The following is a 25653-nucleotide window of genomic DNA, read 5'->3' as shown; positions in this document are numbered from 1 at the left end:
AGTGCCTCAGACACTCCTACACACACACAAAACACACACACACACACACACACACACACACACACACACACACACACACAGCACATTCAGGCAGGAAGACAAGCACACGACTCAGGTAAATCGAACAAGAACTTCCCCACAAGTGAGTCTTGAGTCTCAAGTGAGCCCTCCCTAATGTTTGTCATATCCCTTCCCTCTTTCCTCCCCTCATCTTCTACAACAGAAACAACGCACACAGGGGGAAATGTGACAACAGACACACACACACACACACACACACACACGCAGGGCAACACATTCATCAAGGCGACATGGGCAGATTGTCAGTGACACTCTGGAGCCTAGCAGGGAACCTCCCTGCACCAGCAACAGGGGTGGGCAGAAGCGAAAGCCAGTCAGCCATGTAGAAGCCCTTGGTCAATTATATAAGACAGTGATTCACACATGCACGCACGCATGCATGCGCACACGCACGCGCACGCAGGCAGCATATCAAAGCCTGGCAAGGACTGCGAGTCTCCTTGCTGCCTCTCAGAGCTGTGCTGTGCTGTGGCGACAAAATCAGGATGTTCCCTTTTACAGATGAAAAACTTCATTAAAGCTCCTTCTTTACTTTTTAATACCTGACTCTGCCTCAAAAGCACACATTCATTTGATAGATGTTCAACAAACCTGGCTCCATTAGGAATGCACTGAAAAATAAGTGAAATCGGAGTACGTACAACTTCACTTCTGGTGTGGTGGCACCCCATCCGGATGACACAATCTTCGGTTGACTGTCAGGCTGAAGGAGAATAGTCTTTCTTCCTCTTTCGCTCCCCTGATTACGTGAGTCACTTCAGAGCCGAGTTAAGCGGTATGCATTGTATGAGATTAGAGGGGAGCAGGGGGCGGCGGCGGGAATGCAACATTAGGAAATATCTTCCCCTCGGTCAGACCAGAGAAGGTTGTAGGACTGGCTGCACAATCCCACGTCAAGTGCATGTATGTCAGAATGCTAATGTGGTCAGCCTGTGTTTAATCTTTCTATATATGAGAGAGAGACAGCACAAATGTACTCACAGACTCAGACATTACACGCACACACATCCTCTAAATCCCCATTAGGGTTTACTGAAGTTTATTTAATCTCATTGGAGGACTTGAGCAGTGCCAGTCTAATCCTAGCATTAGCGCTAGGCATCTGGAGCATGGAGACTCCTGTTTTGTCTCTTCACCCTGCTGTTTTACCTTATGTGATGGTATTTCGGTGGTGATGTGGTCCACGTCGACCTCCTCCATCTCCCCCATCTTCAGACGACTCACCACCACTGTTCCCGCTGCGCACACACCATCAGATGACCTACAGGGAGACAGCAAGAGAGCGACACAGCGTTAGCCTCCTCATTTAATCTGCTGAATAAAAGTCTGTTCTGTTAAATGATCTTTTCTGCTCACTACTACCCCTCCACGGACCAAAAAAATATTCATCTCCATGTTGGGGCCCTCCAACTCTCCAAATCTAATAAGCTTATTTCCAGCCTTGAACAGGTTGTGAAATTATGAAGCTGTTTGACTAAAAAGTGGAATCAGGACAGAGACGCTTGGACTGCGGCGATTTCTTTTCCTGACAGATTTTGCAGCAGAGGATGACGGCAGAATAAAGCCGAGCCTGCTCCAGAGGGAAGCTGGTGGAGGTGAAGGAAGAAACATTTCATATAACTGTTCAAATGGCTGTTTAATAACCCAGGCTATGTGCCCTGACAGACACAAAATTGATACTAGAGTTTTCATATGAGCGAGCCCGGCCAATCACTTTCCCAATCATGGTGCCATGATTAAGGAGCTGATAGAAAATCCATAGTATTGGCAGCAAGACAGACGCTCTCAAATGAAGAAAAATGGTCCCTGGGCATCATGCGAGCAAGATGATCACCTTAACAGACCCATCCCTAATGTGCTCAGTTCCACTCCAGCTGGAGAAAATATTGAATGTTGTATGCCAGCCAATGGTCTGGGGGAGATGGGGAGGAAGGAGGGCACACCCCTGACTGAGGACGAGAAAACGTAAGGATGGTGATGGAAGCGGAAAGGATGCGTTCGAGGCCAATCCATCTTGGTTGGACGCGAGGGAGACAATCTAAACGCACCCGAGGGAAAAGCTGGGAAGGAGTGTGAGGGACTACAGGAGAGGAGGACCAGGAGGACGGAGGGACAAACGTCTGTGGTGGGACACTGGGACTGTCGGTTAGCGCTTAATGTCTTGCAGCAGTCCCCAAATAACATTGGTTGGTTTATAAATCCAATCGTTGTCCCTTGCCAGACACCTGTCTCAGTGTTTACTCCTCTGCTCATCTTTCTGTCCCCGCCCCCATTCCTCATCACCCCCCCGTCCACCAGAGGACTGAGGCGCGGTAAAAGAAAGTCACCCTGACTTTGAACAAACAGTACGCACTGACAGTGGCCCACACATAATGGAGGAAATGGAGATTAACATGCATCACATTCAGTGATAGACCTCCCCAGGCAGAGCTTCGGGGTTACTCCGGCCCTCTACTCTTCAGATTGCTCTGCCTCAATCCACTAATGAAACTCTCCATTTAAACAGACAGAGGGGACTTTGTTAGAATTGCTTTAAGATAATTGGTTTATGCCTTTGAGACATATATTGTGATTTTTTTTTTTTTTGTGGCCAAACGTACCGTGAACTCAGCACCTGTTCAGATATGATCTTTATGCACGTCTGCGAGCACATGAACTCTTCAGCTGCTCATTGCAGTGATTTGATTTTGTTCCATCACTGGTTTACTGTACAAATTCAGCTAAAATCAAGCCGAGAGGAGGGCAGAGACATCAGCCTCCTGACAGAACGTCTGGTCTGCGGTGACACAAAGTTTTTCTTCGTTTTCAAACCACAGTATTTTAGCATGCACGCTAACTGACCTCGAATTAACTTTGAAGCTTCTGATGAGAGCTGTGGATGAAAATGAAGCCTGTCTCCCTCCCACACCTCCTCCCGCACCTCCTCCTCCCCCCTCTTTCCGTCTGTTACAGCTGGCATAGAAACAGATCTGCAGATTGTTCTTTGCCTGCGAGCCCATCTTTTTTTCAAATCTAATTGGCCCGACGTCTCGTTTATGACAACACTTAATCAGACGGCTTTGTTTAAAGTGACAAAAATAATGTGCTCAAAATGTCTGCCATGAATTTGGGACATTTCAAAAAATAATTAGTTATCAGGAAAGTGCCTTACAGTTAACTGTTATTTCCTTTTGAAAGCCTCTCTTGCAATTCACAAACATATTCCAGCGTAGGAACGTGCAGCGTGATTTGACAGTCTAACAGGCTCGTGATGTACGAGCAAGCGTACGTGGCACCCTGCAGGAACTGCTCAAACGAGAGTCCGTAAAGTATCTGTGTTCAGAGTCAAATCTGACATTTATTTTGTCAGGAATAATCACATTCTCTCATCACAGAAAAATGTACAGAGAAGTCACAGTATATTATCCACTGGGGATCCAAAATGAAGTGTTAACGGTTGGTTGGAACTTCCTACAGAAGTTCGATGAATTAGCAGTCTTAGCACTGCAGGCGCTGCGGGTATTATGCTTACTTAGTTGTGAACCTACTGTATGTGAAGCCAATTATATTCTTAGGATGAAAATACTCGAGCTACAAAACTTAATTTGCCCAATAAAAACCGAGTGCGCTGTCTGTTCAGCACATGATAGAAGACAAATTAAATGAAGTGACACTCACCGCCTCGTGAGGGTTTGTCTCTGCAAAGATGACTTCAACGGTCTTTATAACGCTCTGTCACATTGCACTTTCTGGTCCAAAGAAATCTGACAACTCTCACAATGAAGGCGAGTGTGTTCAGCTACATGAGAAACGTATCCACAAAGACGAGTCCACGAAAGACGACGTCTGCCAAGCTTGGCCCGAGCCGCTACAGACGATGGTGACGTCTGGAGCTTTAAGACAAACAAGTCATACCTAAAACCACCACACTTTCCCAGTTTGAGTGATCTGAGTGAAAGTTTCCAGCCCTGTGGTTGAGCTGGATATACGCATGTGTGTGTTGCTAAGCAGCAGAAGCTCGAGCACCATTGTTTGTTTGAGGTTTTCTGTTTCTGTATCACAATTACCATTATCAGTATTTTGCTGTATTATTATAAACACTATCATTACTACTGTTATTATATGTTTGTTTGGTGGTTATACGGCAGCTACAGATGATGAAGGTTACTATTTGTGATGTTTTGTTGGGTGCAATGAGCAGTTGTACTGTGGCGTAGTAGACTTGCAGAGCAACACGACACATTTGAAGAAACAGTCGGTAATATTCAGGAGCTGCTCTGTCTGTCTGTGAAGCAGAGTGGAAGTGATGAACGTACTAAAGGTCTGTATGTAATGATGATGATTACATATGGACCTGGGGAAGCTGAAGACAGTCAAAGGGACAAAGACAGACTAAGACTAAAAGTGGCCAAACGAATGTCCTCTTTCTGCTGCCATGTGAAGCAAGAGGAGGAAAAAAATTGCAGATTGGGACTAAAGGGAAGGACAATTGTACTAAACTTTCAAAGGTCTAAATTTAACAGCCCGTGGGCGGGGAAAGTTCATCAAAAAACTTCAAAGCAGAAACACTTCTGTGGCCGTCAGGCACTTCTCTCTGCAAGAAGCCTCGCAGAGGAAAACACCTGACAGCCACAGAAACGAAGCGTCAACACCGCTGGCTTTTCCCGTCGCGGGGGCTTTTGCCTCAGCTGTAGGACACTAAAAATATACAGCACGGCAAGGAAAAACTATTTTGCTTTTTGCTCTGGATTTCGCCCATAGGAGGTTTGGTTTAGGGGCCTTCAGGACACCTCGAAACATACGCAGATGTGGAATGGGAGTGGTCAGAGGAAATTAATTGCCAGGATCCTACACAGGCAACAAGAATGCTACAGCCCTGAAGTGCAGCAGTGGAAGTGTAGATGGGATTCTTGACCTATATAAAGCTGGACGGGTGGGCTAAATATAGCAGTGGCTAGTTTTCACTGAGGACAGATGTTAGGACACAGGACTGAAATAATGGAGAATGCCAGTTTAAGAAGTGATACTGAGAGTCCTGATTTTTATTGGGGATGAATGACTTTACCATGTGACACAGCAGTAACTGCACATTCTGTGACTAGAAGACTGGCTCTATCAGTAAGACTACACTGAAAGCATTGTTCACAGAGCTGGTCAGAATCAGCAGGAGACACTAAACTGGGCACACGTTATTCAGCTTGTCTGGACAACCTGAAGTGTATTCCCAAATCAACAACTGCCCTGGTTTCCTCTGGATCAAAGAGAGTTCTACGAAAAATACATATTCAGTCTGAATTGAAAATGAAAGTGTATCTTGTATTAAAGTTTTGTAAAAATTTGTTTGGCACTGACATGAAGTCGATTTTAGAGGCAGTGGCACGCTCTGGACTCTCAAATGCTTGAAAGGTCAGGCAAGGCTGCAATTTCCAATCAAACAAGCTGATTTATCCAGAACACACCAGTGGGATCAATCTGCAAAATGCAAATTTATGCAATGTAAAAAACCCTGTTTGTCTGCTGCAATACATCTGTAATATGCAGAATAGGAGCTGTGTCAGGGCAAGATGCATACTTGCACAAGATTTGTGAGTTTTAACGCATCCTATTTGTTCCAGTTCCATCACACGCTGTATTCTTGCATGACGAGAACTGTCTTCACACTACATTTACTTTTATGTTAGTGCTTAGCCAGTGTCAGAAACACTCTGGGATAAGCTGCTTTCACAGAAGAACCAAGGTGGAAAAACTATCCAGAAAGGATGCTATCTGTTTAAGACTCGCATCGATCCAGGCTGGGGCTGAGAGCTAGCTGCTTGATGATTGTTCTGTGCATTGTCTATATAGAACGTCAGATGGCGGAGATGTTGAGAAAGCTGTTGATGCAGCAAAAGACCATCCAGGCTTCATTAGTATACAGACTACTATGGCAAACAGAAGATCTTCACTGTTTCTGGACAGCAGAGAAAATTAAATGTTTGAGTATTGTAGCGTAAACATGATGAAATGTAATGTATATTTCCAAAAGGCTAATGGTTCTTAGTACAAATGTAATGTTTGCAGTACATTACAGCGGTGAGCAGAAGTTTCTGCACGTCAAGCTGTGGTGATGCAATGCTACGTACTGAAAACAACTGTCTGCAGAAAATCTTAAACTTTTAACATTTAAAAAATAATACAACATATCAATGATGTCCTGCACAGCCTATTATTGCCATTGGCTACAGGAAAAAGGAAAACTAAGACGGTCTCAAAAGACGTCAGCACCGCAGAGCTAAGGTGTCGGGATGTGGCTGAGGTGAGAACAGGTCAAGAAACTTGTTCCTTCCGCTGGCTGTTGTGTTTACCACAGGCCTACAGAGACCAATGAAACCTCAGAATACAAGTGTTATTTCATGAGGAGCACGGCTACATAATGTCACAGCAGGTCATGGTGTTCGCAGGCTGGCTGAGAGACCAGTGGTTGCACTGTGTCTGCAATGCCGACACTAACGAGACTGCAAATGTTCAACAAAACTTTATCCCAAAAATGTAATGTTCACCACTGAGAGGCACAGTCCTGAAGTCTCCCTGAAGCACCTGACTGGGTTCAGTACTTTACACTGATACCTGGATTCCTGTATGTACTTTACTATAATCTCTTAGAATATTCATCAGTATTTAATATTGTGATTTTATCCATATTTATCATACAATGACATATGTTCTGTTCTGACTAGTGAGTTATATATTTCAGTCAGTATGAGATTAAAGGGACTGCCTGTAAGTGCTGTCACAGGTCAAAATATTCACACGCTCACTGGGACTGACACACGGAGGCCGGTGGCATGTGTCAGCACAAAATGAAGAGCACACACTGCAGTGGCATTATTAATTAATAATAAATGATTACATTTGTATAGTGCTTCATCATGAAAGTCAAAGAGCTTCAGTGAAGGGGAAAACTCGTCTGAACCACCAACACCACTGGCAGCCATTTTGTGCCAGAACGCTCACCACACATCAGCTGGAGGTGGAGAGGGATGGAAACACTGAGCCAATCAGAGGGCGATGATGAGGTGGCCAGATGGAAAGAGCCTGGACATCAAGGAGCCCCCTCCTCTTTGCAATAAGTGCATAATAACCACAGTGAATCAGGAGCTTGGTTTAATCTTTCATCCAAAGCATGGCCTCTCCTACAGCACAGTGTGCTCATCACTGCTCCGGGGCACTGTGACCTTTGTTTGGACCAGAGGGTGGACTGCCCCCTACTGGCCCACAAGCTCCACTTCCTTCACCAGCTTCCACAGGTCTCCCATCCCAGAACTCACCGAGCCCACACCTGCTGAGCTTCAGCCGTTCAGCAGAAACAGCACAAACTGACCATTAGCACCGTGAAGAGCTCTTCAGATTACAGTACAGGACAGCTGTTAGGTACCAAATTTAAGGTCAGATCCACGCACAGTATCCCTTCTCTGCTGGTTTACTCAGAGCTACATACAGCAGCTCTCATTATTACTGCAGCACAAGTCAGCGTAAAGCTTTTTCTTTTTTTTTTTTTTTTTTTGCATATTTGTGTACAGTGTCAGAGTTAAGATGTGTGATCAAAAGGCGCTGGTGGTCTCAACTCTGAGCATTCAGTTGTCTGCATACATTTGTGACGATGAGGACAGGTGGCACACATCAAGTGTGAAGCCACTGAAAAGCTAAGTGCAGATCAATGACAATTGAATGAGTGTGGGTAGAGATGACATTTGAATGGGAGAGGGCAGGTAGCGCGGCAACGAAGAGCGAAGCGTACGCCCGGATGATGACCTCCTTCACCACTCACTCAATGAACACTGCATGATCAGCATTTAAGTGGTAGAGGGGCAAACTAAGCTAGAAAGCTGCATTACAAAACATGAGAAAACCCTAAAAGCCGTTCGCACACACGCATCAGATTCTGAAAAACTGGAGAGTAAATCACATAGTCTGTTTCAAGTGTAATGACTCAGAAACAGAGAGAGAGAGTGGATGCCCCCACAGAGAGCCACTAAGGCTTCATAATTATTTTTCAACAAAGTGTAAAAGAGCTGACAAAACACTGCGCCGCCTTTCTTCTCTGTCAAACAGATGGTTTTTGTCCTGTAATTGCTCTTGAAAACGAAGCCAAGCAGCAGCATCTAGACCGCCGCTGATTCCAACAGGCATGCGCTCACTGGAGGACAAGAGCGAAGCCTTTGTATGAACTGTGTGTTCATTCTTTTTTCTCAGTTAAAGTTAGCAAAGCAGTGTTAATGCTTGAAGGAATATTTACACATTTGGGAAATACCCTTACTCACTTTCTTGCTGAGAGTCAGATTGATGCCACTCTTACATCCGTCAGTCAAGGATGAAGCCGGAGCGAGGAGACGTTAGCTTAGCTTAGCATAAAGACTGGAAACAGGGAGAAATTGCTGGGCTGGCTTAGTCCAAAGGCAACAAAATTTGCATACCAGCACCTCTAAAGCTCATTAATTACAATGTTGGATCTTGTTTGTTTAATCTGTACAAAGAACAATGTGTAAAAACAACAAGATGTAGTTCGATGGGGGGTTACGTGCTGGACTGCATCTTGGCTGGGCGCAGTGACTTCCTGTAGTCATGTTATTGTTATGTGACTTATCTGCATGGCTGCAATGGGTCAGGGGGATCTGTGTCAGGGGGATCTGTGTCAGGGGGATCTGTGTCAGGGTCCTGGCCTAACATAACTGAGGCAAGAGGAGTCGCAGGTTCAAGTGCCGGCCTCAGGGGACGAAGCACTAACAAGCCTTCATCTGTGTCCCCATACAGCTTTCACTGGGAGATTGGTGGGATGCTGCATGCAGACACCATGTCCATGCATGAGTTGTTAGAGACTACAGGAGAATCTGTGTGAGAGCTACAGCACAGCAGATGAGAAGGGAGAGCTGCTGCTGAAGTGCTGGTGATTGCAGTGTAATGGAGCTCACACCCGTAGTGCAGAGCAGGACTGATGGCTGTACAAAGGTTGATGGTGACCGTTCCATGGAAATCTTAGTTCTACAAGTCTGGTTTGAATCTCGGAGCAGTCTAAATTTTTACCAAGCATCTTAAAGTGCACATATTACCTTTGGCAATTTCCTAAAATTAAAATAATATTTAAATTCCTCAGACAAAACAACTTAAGGTACACTTAAGCATCTTATTTTAAACTTAAAACCATATCACATGATGGATCATCGTCATTCTTAATCATTAAAAGCTCCAGAAAAAACGATTAAGTGGACCTTAAGTTGGAACTGTTATGAAAAACTGCTCTTTCCCAGGTGAAGAATGAACTTTTCTTTTCCTTAATATTTCTGTTTCGGCTCTCTTTTAGATCATATATGTTACCACTATTATGATATTGGCCAATTATAGTTAGGATTTGGATATCACCAGCGATCACAGCAAGGGGGACAGAGTACACTGACTGTGTATTTCTGTTTTGGGTGGTATACCTGTTTTCATCACCGCCACCAGTGTCATGTTTTGCCACAACATAAATTTTAAACTACCATCATTACCGTAATCAAATCTACAGCATTTTAAAAATAATGCACTTTACTGTGGCTGCAATAACATGCAGGTAGAGAGCTATGCTCATAGAACTGGAGTTATGCTATAAACTCCGACTCTGGCAACACAAAGATGTGGAAGGTTACATTATAAGCAATGTGCGCCAATTTCCCTGCTGTTAGCTGCAAACCCATCACAGAAGTCTTCTTCTACTCCCACCATCCGAGGAAGTGAAGACCCATGGGATTAATTTCATGGAAATGTCACAACAACAACAACAACAACAACAACTGGGAAACTCTTAGGTTTCACTAATCATCGTACTTCTGAATGCTTTGAGGGCCGAAATAGAGCAGAATTCGCTTCAGAACGGAAGCTCAAAGATGGGTCAGTACCAAATCCAAACTCCAAATCTTTGCCTTTTGTCATGCTGCTTTACTGTTTATTTTGCTGGTTAGCCTGTTGAATTTTCCGTTAGCATGTTCAACTGCAAATGTGGCTAACAGCATCTATTGTAGACCCACATGCAAGAAACTGTGTAAAAGTTACGTCTCATTTGAAGACAATCAAGCAACCAGAGTAGTAGCTTGGATGAGGGTACTTTCACTTTTTGTGCCGTCTTGCGTAGTCAGAGCTAACGTTATCACCACACTTCATACCGCAAGTTCAGCTGGTTTTGTTGGCCTGTGTTGTTGAGATGCCTAATCCTTCCCCTGGTCTAAGGACGAATCACATCACATTTACTAATTAAGCTACATTATGGGGCAGGTTGCTCCCTCCAAAACACATGTAGACCTATACCTCATTTTCATTCCTACTTAGAACCAATAAGCACATCTGTTTGTTTAAGCCTTTTTTGTTTCTTAAGATGTTCCCTTTCATTCCCCTGCAGATTCAGTATCCCTTTTATTTTCTGACACCCTGAATTAGTACTGTCACTGTATTAAAAAAACAAACAAAATACCATAATTTTAGGACATATCGCCCACCACTAGTGCAGGCACAGATGCTAATTCATGCTCTCATGGGGTTTGTGGAGTTGCTTCGTGACACAACTCTAATTGTGTTTACTTGCTCAGTGTATTGTCCACTGTAGAAACACAGTTATTTGATATGTGCTCTTTGCAGACTATCAAGAACAAAAGCTCTGCATGTTGGTATGAATTAGTCTGAATGTGTGTTATTGTTCAGTAGTCTGGTCTGTTCCTTACTTAGATATGAATGATATACAGTGATCTTTCCACAGAAAGAATTTCCATGTTTACAAAGAGAATTTTAAAGTGGGATAGCTGCAGGACTGTAGAACAACATGTTTCACAACACAGAATCTCACAATGGAGCTCTACTGTAACCTTCAAAAATCACATAACACGGAAGTCTTCAATGGATATGCCAAGGACAGGTTAATAGCCACTTCAAAATGAAGGATCAGCTGCTTATTGGACTATGTCTGTTTGTGTGTGGGTGTCTGACTGCATACAATTGCCTGAAAAAATGTGTGTGTGCTGAAAAGCTCACAACTAGATCCTGTTTGTAAAGAGCTTTACAGGTGGCAAACACACTTGCTCAGAAAATGCAAGCGCCTCATAACAATACAAATACTGGAAAAATCTGCTGTGCTGAGATGAAACAAAATACTGACCAGCAGGTAGGGATTGCAAATGAAACATGAAATACACGAAGCATTACGGTGTGGACGTGCAGATCCTTGTCACTAGCCGGCAAGAGAGTGAAGTTTGCTGTGAGGGTGGTGGTAGATGAAAAGCCATATTTCCAGTGGCCAGCCCTCAGGCTCAGCCTTGTTAGCCCTGCATGTGTTTAGAGTCAGCCACAGAAGCTAAGTTATGAGCTGAATGCTAACATTAGCATGCCAACCACAAACCTGATTCCAAAGAAGTAGGGATGCTGGGTAAAACATAGTGCAAAGACAATATATTTAATGCTTTTCCTCATCAGCTTCATTGATTTCTGTAAATATCTGATGCAGCAACACGTTTCACAGACTGGGAAAGATGTGGAATGCTCCAAAAACACCTGTTTGGATCATTCCACAGGTAAACAGGCTCATTGGTAACAGGTGAGAGGATCATGACTGGGTATGAAAATGACTGGATTAAGGATATTACTACATGGGTACAGGAACGCTTCAGAAAAATGACTACTGTGATTGTTGTTTCACAGAGTGTCCAAACGGTTTTGGAATAAGGGTTGTACCAATCCTCTGCTGAAAAAGGGGAAATTTTACTAAATGTTGTTGGTGGTACTAGATGAACAGTGAGGGGACGACCGGCCTATTTATCATTAAAATGACCAAATGCTGAGATTTTTAACTGTGGACCCATGTGACCATATTACTGTCGATAAAATATGCTTTCTCTCTTTTATTTTAGTTGGCTAAATGGTCACTGGCCCTGCAGGATGCTCAACATGTAGCTACAGTAAATGGCTTTTTATTAGAGTATAAAGAGTATAAAGTGATGTGTAGAAATGCTATAAAAACTCTTTTTACAGTCACATACAAACAGAACAGATAGAGAACTGAAACAAAATCTGTGCAGTGGGCAGATTGGTTTCATAACAGCCAGCTGAGTCTGAGGCTCCCGAACGGAGTCAAAGTCACTTTAAAAAACATGATAAGAAAGGTCATCCATAACTCTGCTATCAAAACTCACCTTTCAGATCAGGTTATGGCAGCCGGCACACAGCTCTGTTGTCCCTCTCAGTGAATGAAAGGGATTTACGAGCTGTGCTGATGCAGGTCATTGGTACAGACAAGGCAAGTAGTTAACATTCTGCACGGGCTCCCTCTCAGGGTGCTAAAAAGACACCAGGATCGGCTTCTGCTAAGTTATGCGTCTTCCTGAGAGATATCACTTCAGACTAGCGGAGCAGTATAGGAATGTGAACTTTATGGAAATAGTGGAGTATATGTATACTGTAATAATAAGGGAACCTCTGTGCTTCTTCCTTTGCTGGACATGAAAAGAGAAGTGCAAAGAAGGCAAAACTTTAGGCAGGAAATATCTTTTTCTCAACCGACAGTAGTTATCTCCCTCCCTCTTTCTCTGAAGTAAAAAAAAAAAAAAAAAAAAAGAAGTCTAGGTACATAAATACAGTTAGACACAAATCCAGAGAGCAGCGTTTTATTACTGGACTAAGGCAACATTATTTGACCTTGACCTACACTAAAATGAAGGTAGTTTCACTTTGCACTCTGCAAAGACACAGCCTTCATTACTAAAACATGAAGCCGATTTAATGGAGGATTTGGCCACACACGGACGCAAACGTCTGAAACACCAAATTTACGCACACATCCCAATTCATGTTGCTCACACACGCTGACTGACCAGACCTCAGTGACCATTCATGTAAATGAGGGCCAACAAAATAATAGAAATGCTCTCGAGCAGCATATCCCTGCACTGCAGCCTAACTCACAGTTTACTCCAAACAGTGTCAACATTATGAGTCAGCATGAGCTTGTTGTTATGCTAATGGAGGATTCTTGTCACAGTGAATATGCAGCATGCATGATTGGACAAACACGAGTCCAAAAGATGTGAGTTATTCTTGTTTGCTGAGATGCTCCAAACAGCAATGAGCTGGTTACTCCAGAGATTTCCCAAAGTTAGTGGAATCAGACACCAAAACAAATACAGCAACAAAGCTCGGGCTGTATCAGCTTTGAAAAAATGGATATGTTCAATACTGATGCATAATTTACTTAAAAAATAACATCTCATTAAAATCTAACTCTTGCACACACATGGTACGACCACTCCGGTGAGCATGATAAAAATACACTGTTCTCATGTTCATGTGAGCTTGTCCCTCTGGTTACCTCACGTTCACACTTCTTATCTTCGTGCTTTGTTAAAGTTTTCTTATCACTGGTATTAAACCGCAAAATGAGGGACATAATAAATGAAAGGATCTGCAGCTCTAAACTTCAAGGATGAGATAAATTGAAAGCTACCAGATGAGTGCATCATGCAGAGAGCTCGTGTGCATGTACAAGCATGCTGTACAAACAGCTGCAGGTCAAAGTGTCTGTATTTCTGTTTCGACCTTGTTTAACTGATGCAACATATGCAAGCTGTAATTTTACACTAACATGAATCTACAGTGTTCTATATACCCCCTAATTAATTAGTGTTAGAAGGAAACAAAGCAGCAGATTAACGCACCCTACAAGAGATACAAACATTTGAATATTTAAAGCCATTATGTGCCGACGAATGGACACTGCATTGCATTATTGAGGGTGATATTAAACAGCGAGGCAGACAGGATATTATATATGACCTCACCTTCTGCGGTGCACATATTGGAGCTAGAGCAAAAGGAAAGATTGCATTGCTCTCACTCTCTCTCTTACACTGCCCCAGCAGGGTGCTTGAATGATGGAACAGCACAATTTAATCTCAGAGCAAAAATAGAGGATGGCTTAAAAAAAACAAACATAAACCTGTGAGACATGATTTTATACACCTACTCTCTTCCCCTCTTCCTCTCTCCATTTTGTCCTCATTATCATCCTCTCATCACTTAGTGAGCTGTGCCCCTAGCATGCCTCAGCACCACGTCGGACCAGATTTATTAAATCTCTCTCTCCCATCTTTGGCTCCAAACACATCTCATTTTCCCATCTCTTCGACCTAAGTTTATGTGTTGTGCTGCAAAGAGCGGTGCTATAGGAGGGACCTGATGAATGATTAATCCAGACTAATAGATCTTACCATGGGACTATTACCTTATTTAATGTGGATGTTGGGGTAACAACTCAATCCTATGCTTGGGGTTATACCTGATTTTTATTGAGATTGGAATTACTCATGGCAGGTAAATAAAGCAGCTTGTCAAGGAAATACTTCCTTTTTCACCCCGTTTTGTTGCCATTTGATGCGACGGTGCAGCATTGGCCGAGTTAGTTATTTTCATATTCTGCCCATGAGCCCTAAAGCCTGGGGGATCTCACAGATTATGCAGAAGAACTGTGCGGAAAAGAAGCATTTTTAGTATTGAAGGAGGAAAAATGAGGAGGCCATATGTGCATTTATTTCAGCCCAACTGAGTGCATTTCCTCCCTCTTTTACATACATATGTGGTGTGTGGCTGCGTGTGTTAGCATTACCATACTGTATGTGGGCCATTCTGTATGTGATGTGTGTGCAGGGTTATCCTTCAGCGCTTGCTTGCATGCGGGGTGATGCGATCTCACACACACACACACACACACACACACACACACACACACACACACACACACACACACACACACACACAAAGACACACACACAAAGACACACACACCTACTTCCTACTTGGGTTACATTTGGGGAAATTGCATAGACTTGCATGCATTTCCTGGAGACGTACCCGAAACCTGCCCTTAACCTAAGTCTGACCTAAACCACTGACCCTGAACATCAGTTGTTTTCCAACTGGAGACACGGCTTTTGTCCTCAGTTGCACCAGCTGTCCCCAATTAACTGGTCTTTAGTCTGATATGTGTCCCTGAAAGCAGGCACGCACACACTTGCTTCCAATAGTTCCCTCAATGTGCATCCTACAGATAAAACATTTGCACCAGTTATACATTCAAATGCTGTGGCCTCAAGTGGCCTTTAGTATCTCCTACTGCAGGAGCTTCAGTGCACATGTTCCTCTATTCACTGCTACAACACCACAAATAAAAACATTCATATGTTAATAATCACACTTCTTGTTTCATTTTCCTTTTTTCTAGTCTAGATAGTCTTCTGGTTCAAATTGAGCAGTCAAATGACTACACAGTAAAAAATGGCGGCATACGTGTGGCCGTCACAAGGGAGGGAAGAAGAATCACCTCGTGGAGTAGTGTAATTAGTGAGACTGCTTTAGATTTGGCACACATGCCCACGTGTACACACAGAAGGTGTTATTTAAATACTGCATTCTGTGTCGTGCTGTTTACACTGTGGAGAGCATTAGTTTAGAATTCCCCTCGGACATGAAGGACTCAACCAAAAACAATCAAAATGCTGTTTCTGTGACTTAGTGGGAACACGACTCTCACCCTATGTCCCCTCACTCTGAACTGGTTCACCACGTGGGGACAAACTCTTCATCCCTATAATGACTGTGTGAAAAGATTAACGTCACCACAACATGACTTATACAAGTACACCCAAACCCCTACACAGAGCCACGGGCACGTACTATGTTTTTTCACTGTAACTGGATCAGATAGTTCATCTTTAGGCTTTTAGTCAGGCTCTGATAAAATCAGTCACAGGGGACACTGTGTAAGGGAGAGCTGGCTGTCTGTGGATAAGTGCGGGAATTGGGACAGGCCGATAGTGAAGGGATCTGGGGTGGCAAAATGGTGTTATCATGATAGCAGGCTAAACTGCTACTGGTGGGACAGTAAAGAGAGGGTCTATCCAATGGGAATGGATGAATAAGCCATGAAGCCAGGCAGCAGAGGCACTGGTCTGAGATAATGTAGCCTCGCCATGGTAAATCTCTGATGCACACACATGTGCACGCAGACACGCACTCACACTAACACAGGCATACAAATTCATATCAAAATCAAATCTCAAACTGTGCTGTAGAACTGGGTCATAGAGTGCCTCTCCTACTGAGTGTATAAAGTTTTTGTGATAACAAGAAGAGCAAAAGGGAACTACAGTGCGAGAGGCTGAGAGGGCAAGAGAACAGGAAGCTTTCAGCAGGGCTGAAATAGCAAAATGAAAACTGGAGAGTGTGTCACTGCTCTGGCAAACACATGCGTACGCTATATATTCTTAATGCGCGCTCACATACTCTGCTGTATACAAGATTGTGTTCTTACATTTATACATTTTCACATTACTCCTTGTCGCATTTAGGTGACACAATGTTTTTGTGTGGTGGGGTGAAGGAGACTCACCCCCCATTTTGGAGATGATAATTTTTCCTCCCATGTGTATACATAACATGCATTATTGAGAAACCTCTGCAGTGCTGACATCCTTCTAGCTCCTGTAGCACACTGGTTATGTTGCTCGTCCTGGGTCCCCATTTAAACCATGCTAGATTTAGAAAGTGCGTGCCTGCAAAGAAAGCCGAACTCCATCCTGGAGGGAGAAACAGGTACAACCCATCTCAAGGTATTCAGTAAAATAAATAAATAAATAAAAAAATAAAAATGACTGCAGAGCTTGTGAAGAGGAAGGATAAAAACTGATCCAAAGGGATTTATTGGTTGGGTTTGAAATAAAATGCAAAAAAATAAAGAAGAAATGATATTTTATGAATAAACCAAAGGTAAAGAGCAACCATTTACATCCCTTGTTACATCCTTATTAATGGCTACAATGCTTAGATGCAAACCCTGAGACTGTTAGCATGATGCTACAGATTATGAACTCTATGCATTTATGTTTGCAACCAGCAGACAGTTAAGAACCCAATTATGATGGCGGTTATTGCACTGTAAACAAACACTTCTGACTCAGTATGTCTATGTGATGCATCACTCAGCCAAGATACAGGGGCATTTCTGAGGTACAGTTGCTCCTTCAGTCTGTATGAGTAATGGCCACACAGGAATCGGGCAGGGAGTCCAAGTCCATATAACACACAAGCAGAGAGAGATTTACGACAAGCTCTGCGCAGGTACCAGGGCAAAGGCAGCATGGAGGTCACTGCTCGCAGTCCTGTATTGTGACAGCATATTTGGTGTGGAGGAAGGTTAACGTGATTGCACTGCTGGTTAAAGCTGCACTCGTCATTAAATTAACGCTGGGTAAAAATGATCGTGTCTGATGTGAAAAGGAAACACTCGTAGTGAGAACTCACAGATGCTTCAGCTCCTCTCAGCTCTTCAGAAGGTTTTAGCATCTTTCAGCTCATTGTTTTGGTTTGGAAAAAGCAGGCAGCTGTTTTTAGTGAAGAGCTTCTGACGCATCCACCGTACATGCACCTGCTCAGCACTCAACTGTAGACAGACAAGGTTAGCGACCAGCTGGTGAATATAATAGAGCACTTTCCAGCTAAAAAGCCAGATATTGCCCTAAGCTATTGGTGGAGGCCAAGAGAGCCGAAAGCAGAAGATCGAGGAAGCTGTTTGCTAACATTGTTCACTTGGCTCAATATTGTGTTTACAGCTTGTTCTGCAGCCTGGAAGTAGCCAAAAATAGTTAATACTGCAACGTTTTTTTAATTTGGCTAACATGCTGCACCACTGACACACACACATACACACACACAGAGCACTAATGCACTGTAGCAGTGCACTATTAAAATGCTCTTGGCTTTCACTCTGAATTCTTACATATCATGGCTGCACACGCTTAACCAATCATGGCCATAACTGTGCTATGACTGTCTGTGATTGCTGTTGAAATACACAAGCAGCCTCAGAAACAGACACAAACATTCTAAAACACTGGACAAGATGCAGCTCCAATGTTAAAACCAAGTTACAGTAAATGCACTGTGTAACGAGGCCGTGTCCAAGTCATCAGGTGGGTGAACGCTGAAGACATGCTGCTCCCATAAAAGCATGTTTTAAAAACATTAGTTGTCCAGCAGCTGGTGATCAGAGCTAGCTTGTCTGCACTCGCTGGCTTGACTTCTAGCTCCTCCTTCCTCTCCTCATAGTGTTTTTCAGAGTGTTTAGCCAGAGCAGCTCTCGATGCCATCGTGTACTTGGGCACGAGGTACTGAAGCAGCTCTCTGAATCCCTCTCCCTCAACCGCACTGATTGGCAGCATATCGGTCTCAGTACTTCATCACACCACCTGGGTGATGACCTCAGCTAGCAGCGACGCACCCTTTGGCTGTGGGCCTTCCTCACATCCTGCTAAACTGTAGAGTAGCATCACACGGTTTCTATTTGACTCCCTTTCTGTTCCCACACCGAGCTTCGTTTAGCGTGCTTCACTTTCACCTCATAGGCTTTTCACAGTGCACTTAGCCCCAAGCTAAGGGAGCTGTTAGCCCCAGGCTAAGCGAAGCCGTTAGCAGAGAGAGTGTGTGTGTGTGTGTGTGTGTGTGTGTGTGTGTGCGCGCGCGTGCGTGTGCGTGTGCATGCAAACTAACCAACAGACCAACATGCAAAACCAGCCAAAGATATTCCCGATAGTTAACCAAATAAAGAAAAGCCGTTGACATCACTAATACTGTACACAGCTGCATGCTGCAGATGTGTATCTAAAACCTGACTGTGGATGACACGGTCACCTTTGTTGCTACCTAATTTCCTTTTGGGTGACTTCAGTAATGAGTTTTTAACTTCCGATCAGGCTGTTCATCTTAATCAGCACACAGACACCAGTGATTCGTTGGCTCTGTTCAGCTTCTTGCTTTCAGTTTTGTTTAAATTCCTTCCCATCTTTACTAACAAATTCAGAAAGACTGCAGCCTTTAAATAAGACATTCTACATGTAGTTTTTGTCAGGTAAACCTGAGCTGACTCCGTGAGCCCATCAAACAAATCATCAATAATTCTCTTTACAGCAGATGTCTGCTCTTTGATTAATAAAGGTCCAGACTTCAAAGAAACAACTCAATTCTCCAACTAGCCTTTTTCTGTGGTTGTGAGGTTGTGTTTCATGGAGGCGTGTGTGCTGCCTCTGTTTGTATGCTGGGGAGTGCGAACACCTTTTTGGTGATGCCAGAGCTGCTGGAAGGTAAGGTTTTCTCATCATCACCACTTCAATGGTTTCTGGTGCCTACAAAAGAGACGGATGTGCACAAAGGCAGAGTCCATGTATCCACCACTCCCACTCATTCAACGCGACACTGTCAGGAACCTTCAAAAAGTGACCCAAATCAAACCAGTCGTGCCTTATAGGAAACAAAAACAATGCGTGACAAACATCCAAACCAGCCACACATGAAAGCGAGCGTGAGACCTGAAAGAGGAGCTGAAATGCAAAGAGAATTCATTGGAATAAAGAAGGAGCTTTGAGGTGGACAGCCCCGAAGCAGAGTGAACTTTACCGAAAGGCCAAAGTAAAAGGACACACACACACGGGCGCTGGTCAAATACAGTACCAATTTCCTGTCTACATATGCTCAGCACCAATGTAAATCTAGAGCTTATGAAGAGAGGTCGGCCAAAGTCATATTGGTTTTGAGATTCACTGAAGGGAGGCAATCCTTTCCCTCTGCTGACCTAAGTCAACTCAAATTAACTGACTTTTGCAACAACCAACTGAGGGGGGATTAGAGCATTGTATTAAAATGAAGCATCTGTTCCTTAACGGGCAGAATGAGCTGCACTCCTGTCCATGTCAGCGCTGCGGCGTTCGAGCTGCTTGGCCGGCAGAACTAATTTCAACTGTGAATCACAGGCTCATCCACAGGTCAAACAGCCCAGAATGAATCATACATGCTCATGAAAAGCTGCTCATCTTTGAAATGTTTTCTCACTGGATGAGCCAACGAGCAAACAGCATATCGAATCAAGACAGTCTCCTCTGCGTGTCTGCATGTGTTACCCATGCATCACTGGCTGTGCAGTGTAACACATTTGGGCTCCAACACCACACCAGCCACAGCTCTTCAGGCCACTCTGACTTTGTGCGTCTGTTTTGTGGAGACGAGATTTTAAATATGATCCCTGTCATTATTTAGCTCAGTAAAGGTTCCTCCCCTTCATTCTCTAACCTGTCATGCTGGGATAATCTTTCATCCTTAAACAGGATCGGATCAATGTACTTCTAAGTGACGTACTTTTTTTTTTAGTGTACTTCAAAATCTCTATACAGTAGTGAGAGGCTCTCCTAATTTTCCGTATCGATTTTTAATAAACCCCACAACAAGAAGTCCAGGCCTTTTTGGATTATGACCCATCAAAACGAAGGGTTCAACTGATGATATGTTTTTCCTTGATTTATTAAAATGATCTAAAGGCTTGAGGAGTTAAAATAAAAAGCAAAGACGAGAGCAAAGTTTGATTTGTGTTGCAGAAATCAGCTTTTTTTCTGCTTTCCTACCTTGTTAATCATTTTTTTAACCTTTCAATTTGCCTTGAGACCCCTTTCAGGAGTCCTGACCCCCACACTGGGAATCACTGGTCTAACGGATGTTGCTGAACATGTAGCATTTAGAATGAGCCGGTGCAGAGAGCTCCAGTAAAAGTGATAAAGACAGTATATCTAACAGCAACGGCTGAAGGAAACTGTTGACATTTCAGAGCACCGTTTTTTTCTCCTAGTTATTAAAAAGCCTTGTGGCAGCATTGTAAGTATCATGGGAGGACTTCATGTTATCCTCAGGAAAAAAATACACGAGCAAACAACAAAAGGAACCAGAAACACAACAGTGCAGAGACTACAGGGGAGGAAAATGACAGGACCAACATCTGCATCAAAGTGTGCATGCACACACACAAATGTGCCAACACAGGGGGCTGGGGGGTTTCTCTACTCTGCATCTCATATCGTCAATCGTGCAAGATACAATTATACCCGGTGACCCGGCACACCTACAGGAGATGAGAAGCATAACAGAAGAGAACAGACTAAAGAAATGTAAAAAAGAGAGAGAGAGAGAGAGAGAGAGAGAGAGAGAGAGAGAGAGAGAGAGAGAGAGAGAGAGAGAGACTGCCAAAGGGGCTTATTTTCAGACACAACGAGGGGTATGAAGAAAAAGGGAAATTCAGTTTGATAATGCAAACAGGACAGACAGACAGACAGACAGACAGAGAGACAGAGACGCTTTCATCCTAACAGTTTACAGATGCTGGAGAAGCTTTCTGACTGAGGTTTCTGAGGTTTGGAACTACTGACCAAAGCAAGACCAGACACACCTCCCGGAGCGGTACGACCCATCTGACCTTCACCTCCATGTCCATGTCGCCTCTACGGTTCCTCAGTCAAGAACACTGCGTGCCCCTTTGTCTTGAGTGTAAGAAATGCTTTATGAATCAGCTAACAGTACTGACCAGAGAGCAGCAGTAATAGTGGTGAGCAACAGGAAGCAGTTAGCTACAGCAACAGCTTAAAGAGCATCTTAACGCCGGTTGAAAAGCAGCGTTTCACGGTCTTCTCTTGTTTTATTTTTAGGCATTAATAAATGAGTATGAGTCAAGCCTGTGAGTGTTCTGTGACGGTGTGAAGTTGATGATCACCTGATCTGAGCGCCACAAAGGACTTCACAGTCCTGCCTAAACCGACACTATCGGCTGAATTTACAATGAAACTCACACAAAGAAGTGACGAATCTCAGGCCAGAGCTGCTTCTTCTTTCTCTGAAGAGGCTCAAAGCACTGAAACAACGATCAAACACTCATGAATACGCTTGTGTGTAAAATAACTGAAACACTAGTTCATGCCGGCGTTGCACTACGCAATAATGTCGAGCGCCTCGTAAGATGGACATTACTCACATTCAGGTGCTTATCTGTTGTTTGTGACCCCCCCCAGTATTCCAAGTTATGCATCAACTTTCTTATTTGCTGCTTGATTTTATCCAGTAAGTAAAAGCAGAGGGCACATCCATGCTCTTGACCTTTACACTGCGTACTTACATGCAGACCAAGCATTTAAAAGATGTTATTCTTTGATTCATTACTCTATGATGTTCAGTCTTTGTATCATAATGTCCTTGAAACACAAAATATTTTTGTCCCGCCTTTCAAACGACACACATATTCCTTTTCATTACATCTGTCTAAGCAGAAAAGACACTTATCCCCGTTTCCCACCAAAAACAAAACACAGATCACAGTACTGTATTCCCACACGCTAATGCTACGTCTCTGAAACAAACAACCCCGGCAGCTACTGCGACCCTCCTGAAGCTGCTGTTGCAACATCTGTGGGAAGGTTTCTTTTTTCAGCTCATTTCAGTTTGATGTTTAAGTTGGTCTGTCAGCTCTTGTGTGAGGAGGAATAATCTTTGGACTCCAAAGTCAGAATTTTATTTAGCCTGGAGGGACACGGAGAGCAACGAACAGAGTGTGACAGAAACATGCTCTTACCTGAGACTCAAGGTCAGACGTTCATCTTTAGCCCTCAGCAGATCACCCACTGAAAATGTGGCACAACCCAGGAAGCTGCTCTGTAGACAGAGAGGCAAAGATATGGCTGGTTAACAGCGGGCCGAGTATTTCAACAGCACATAAAGTGTTGAAAAATGAGGCAATACAAGAGGCCGCTGAGCAAGTCTTGTTTTGTTTCGATGGAACTGCAGAGGTGCTGCGAACAGGTAAGCGACAAACGTAATGTGTCACATGTTACTTTGAGCCCTGTGATCTAATAAAGCAAATCCGTGTGATGTCAAAGCAAGGGGACGCTGTCTCTCGTTCACCCTCTGTCTCCCCTTTCTCACTACTCTGACAACATGTGTTTGCTGCAGGCATGATGTGAACAGGGGGTGTCAGCGCACGAGAACTGGGTCACGGAGAGTGAGGTAGGGGACGAGCCCATCAATAACCAAGCAAGATGAAACGCATTCGTAGAAAACACACACACACACACACACACACACGGGCATGTCAAGACGCAGGCACATCCATGCACACATACAGAACAGTCCTGCACCTGCGATTAGCGCCATCAACATGCTAGCTTGTGCTGCAGGAGGGGAGGGCTAAGACCGTGCCAAGGACACAGGCGGCTCCGAACAAAGCTAAAACACAGAGCAGGTAATTAACAACAGGTACAGGAGGTGATTCCACAGGTTTCATCAGACAGGGGAAGAAAGATCTTAATTAAAGTACGTGCGGCCTGTTCATACTCCTCTGCTAGATGCTACAATATGACTTCTAGCCCTTTCATCTACCAAACTCAAGTGTTTTTTCATTTATTTCTCGGCTTTTATAATCGAACAGTGAAGTGACAACAGGAAACAAGGCGATCTGCGTCTAGACCAGGCTTTTACTTCAGATAGATGTCAAAGGCTGCATCTGCCTCCGAAGATGAAAACAGGATTGCGTCCGTCTTCGTAATGAATGCAAATGAGTCCCAGGTATTGTAAGCAAACAGCAGAGTTTCCACGCACTCGATAGATTTTACCCGAACAGAGCGCAGCCTGTGAAAATGGGACGCACTGATCCAATACAGCTGATCGGTATCGGCCCTAATGCTCGCCTTATCAAGCAGGTGGCTATCAGTCGTGACGAGGGACGCGATCATTTTTCATTATTCATTACGCATTTTCTTAATTAATCAAAGCTTCGTCTATAAAATGTCCCTTATATTTTCAAAGTTCCACTAATAAAATTCAATGTCTATCAGCTATCACTTACATCCATTCAGGGCAGAGTTTCACAGCAGTCCCTGACCTCGTGTTACCTCACATAAAATGACTGTAATCAGCTCCACATTCGACGGCACACAGATATCATCGGATCGGTATCGTCAGATATCCTGAGTTGTGAGGGTGGATCGGTGCGTCTCTGCTGTGAAACACCTTAAAGAGCATCACAGAGGACATGTGACAGCGTCCTAAAGCTCGGGGTAATGTGGCAAATGTGTTTAAGAGGGCATGACTGATGAGAGGCAGCCCCTGAAACACAGTAAATGAATTCCCTGTCATAAAGTCAACATGAACCACTGAGTTTTACATTCGTCAGATTATTTCCTGGCAGAAAATATTCTGTTGTGACTTAGTTCTACTAGCATGCTGTTTTTTTCACCTCTCTCAATCTTTTCTTGTATTGTTTGGCTCTGGCTACACCGTTACTTCTAATCTTGGTTCCTCCCTCTTTCTACCTCTGCACTGCCCTTTCTTTTCTTTTTTTTGGTCTCGTTCTGCAGTCTCCTGTATCAGATTAAAAAAAAAAAGGCCATCCTGTCTACTGACCTTTTCTCTCAATCATTTCCTCCCCGAGCATTTTCCTGCTGCCCCATCCCCACATGCTTATGAAAAAAACACATCCCCAAACACTCTCCTGCCCGGCCCACCCACAAGTAGGCAAACAGAGCGAGAGAGGAAGAGGCCAAAACATGAGGCCGGCAACAGCGCCGGGAAAGAAACACGATACATCACATGAAACACAGAGAAAGGTTTAAGAAGCAGAAAGACACACAGCCCCAAGCATCATCTTCAGTTACAACTTTATGCATCATAGTGACACGTCCTTATGAATTAAACAGAGCCAGGACCCCCAGCAGGCACCGCTTCATATGCACAACGTCATACTCTTCAGCCCTGACGTATCATTGCCCTGATAACCCAGAGCATGAGGCACAGAAGGCCATTACACGGCGCCGAGGAACATTATATCCCTGTGTAGCCATTACTCGCAAGCCGGTACAGAACGTCTGGTAAATGGTCTTAGAAATCCATTCCTTAGCATCTTTTTATGGCCCCTCACGATGAAGGCTTTAAAAGTAATGAAGCTCTGGAGACCGTCTTCTTCCGCAAGATCAAAGAGGCTGTACCATAGAAAATGAGAGAAAGATGGGGGCAAGAGGAGGAGTGGAGTGAGAAAAGAAGACAAATGATGCTCTTCCAGGATCATGGAGGATTGATTATGATGGTCTCGCTCCGCTCCCCTCTCACATGCTCTGGCTCTCTCTTTTTTCTATCCATCTTCTCGCCTGCTCTTGCTCCTCCCTTTGACTGGTCCGATTGGCCGGTCGTGAGCAACATGAGAAACTTTTGATCTACCATCTCCTTCATGAGCTTTCAAAAAAAGTGACAGCTGCTCGCCTGCGAGGCGTTTTACACAAGCTCAGAGATAAACGCACATATCTGACCGAACTCTCGAAAACACACACACACACACACACACACACACACACACACACACACACAAACACAAACACACACACTTGCACGGAAGATCAATCATAGACAAAAAATGAAAGGCGCTTGTGCAGGCGCACGTGGAGCCGACATGGCGTGCATCTGCAGGTGATCCCCAGCAGCCGTCTGCGGACCTCTGAAGGCCACACCGTCTGCCCATCACTTGGCAGAGGTAAACGGTCCAACTCAAGCTGTAGACCTATTGATTTTCTCCACGCCCGGAGTGACAGAGTGACATGCACACATAGACACGCACCAACTCTCTCAATCATTCCCACACACACACACACACACACACACACACACACACACACACACACACACACACACACACACACA

The 25653-nt window shown here is 44.0% G+C and overlaps 1 protein-coding gene across 3 annotated transcripts in view; it reads right to left on the bottom strand.

The window, feature by feature from the left end:
- inpp4b (inositol polyphosphate-4-phosphatase type II B) overlaps positions 1-25653 on the bottom strand; it is a 123469-nt gene that overhangs the window by 56172 nt on the left and 41644 nt on the right. For all 3 annotated transcript variants that reach the window (XM_076728137.1, XM_076728138.1, XM_076728139.1), the window contains 2 exons: positions 22541-22620; positions 1231-1342 (listed from right to left, as the gene is read on the bottom strand). In XM_076728137.1, the coding sequence (XP_076584252.1) occupies positions 1231-1342; positions 22541-22620 (192 nt within the window). The remainder of the gene's footprint in view (positions 1-1230; positions 1343-22540; positions 22621-25653) is intronic.

Source organism: Chaetodon auriga, chromosome 4 (genome assembly GCF_051107435.1).
Source record: "Chaetodon auriga isolate fChaAug3 chromosome 4, fChaAug3.hap1, whole genome shotgun sequence".
Taxonomy (NCBI): Eukaryota; Metazoa; Chordata; class Actinopteri; order Chaetodontiformes; family Chaetodontidae; genus Chaetodon; species Chaetodon auriga.
Note: the sequence above shows the minus strand (reverse complement) of the source record. Positions and strands in the feature narration are given on the sequence as shown.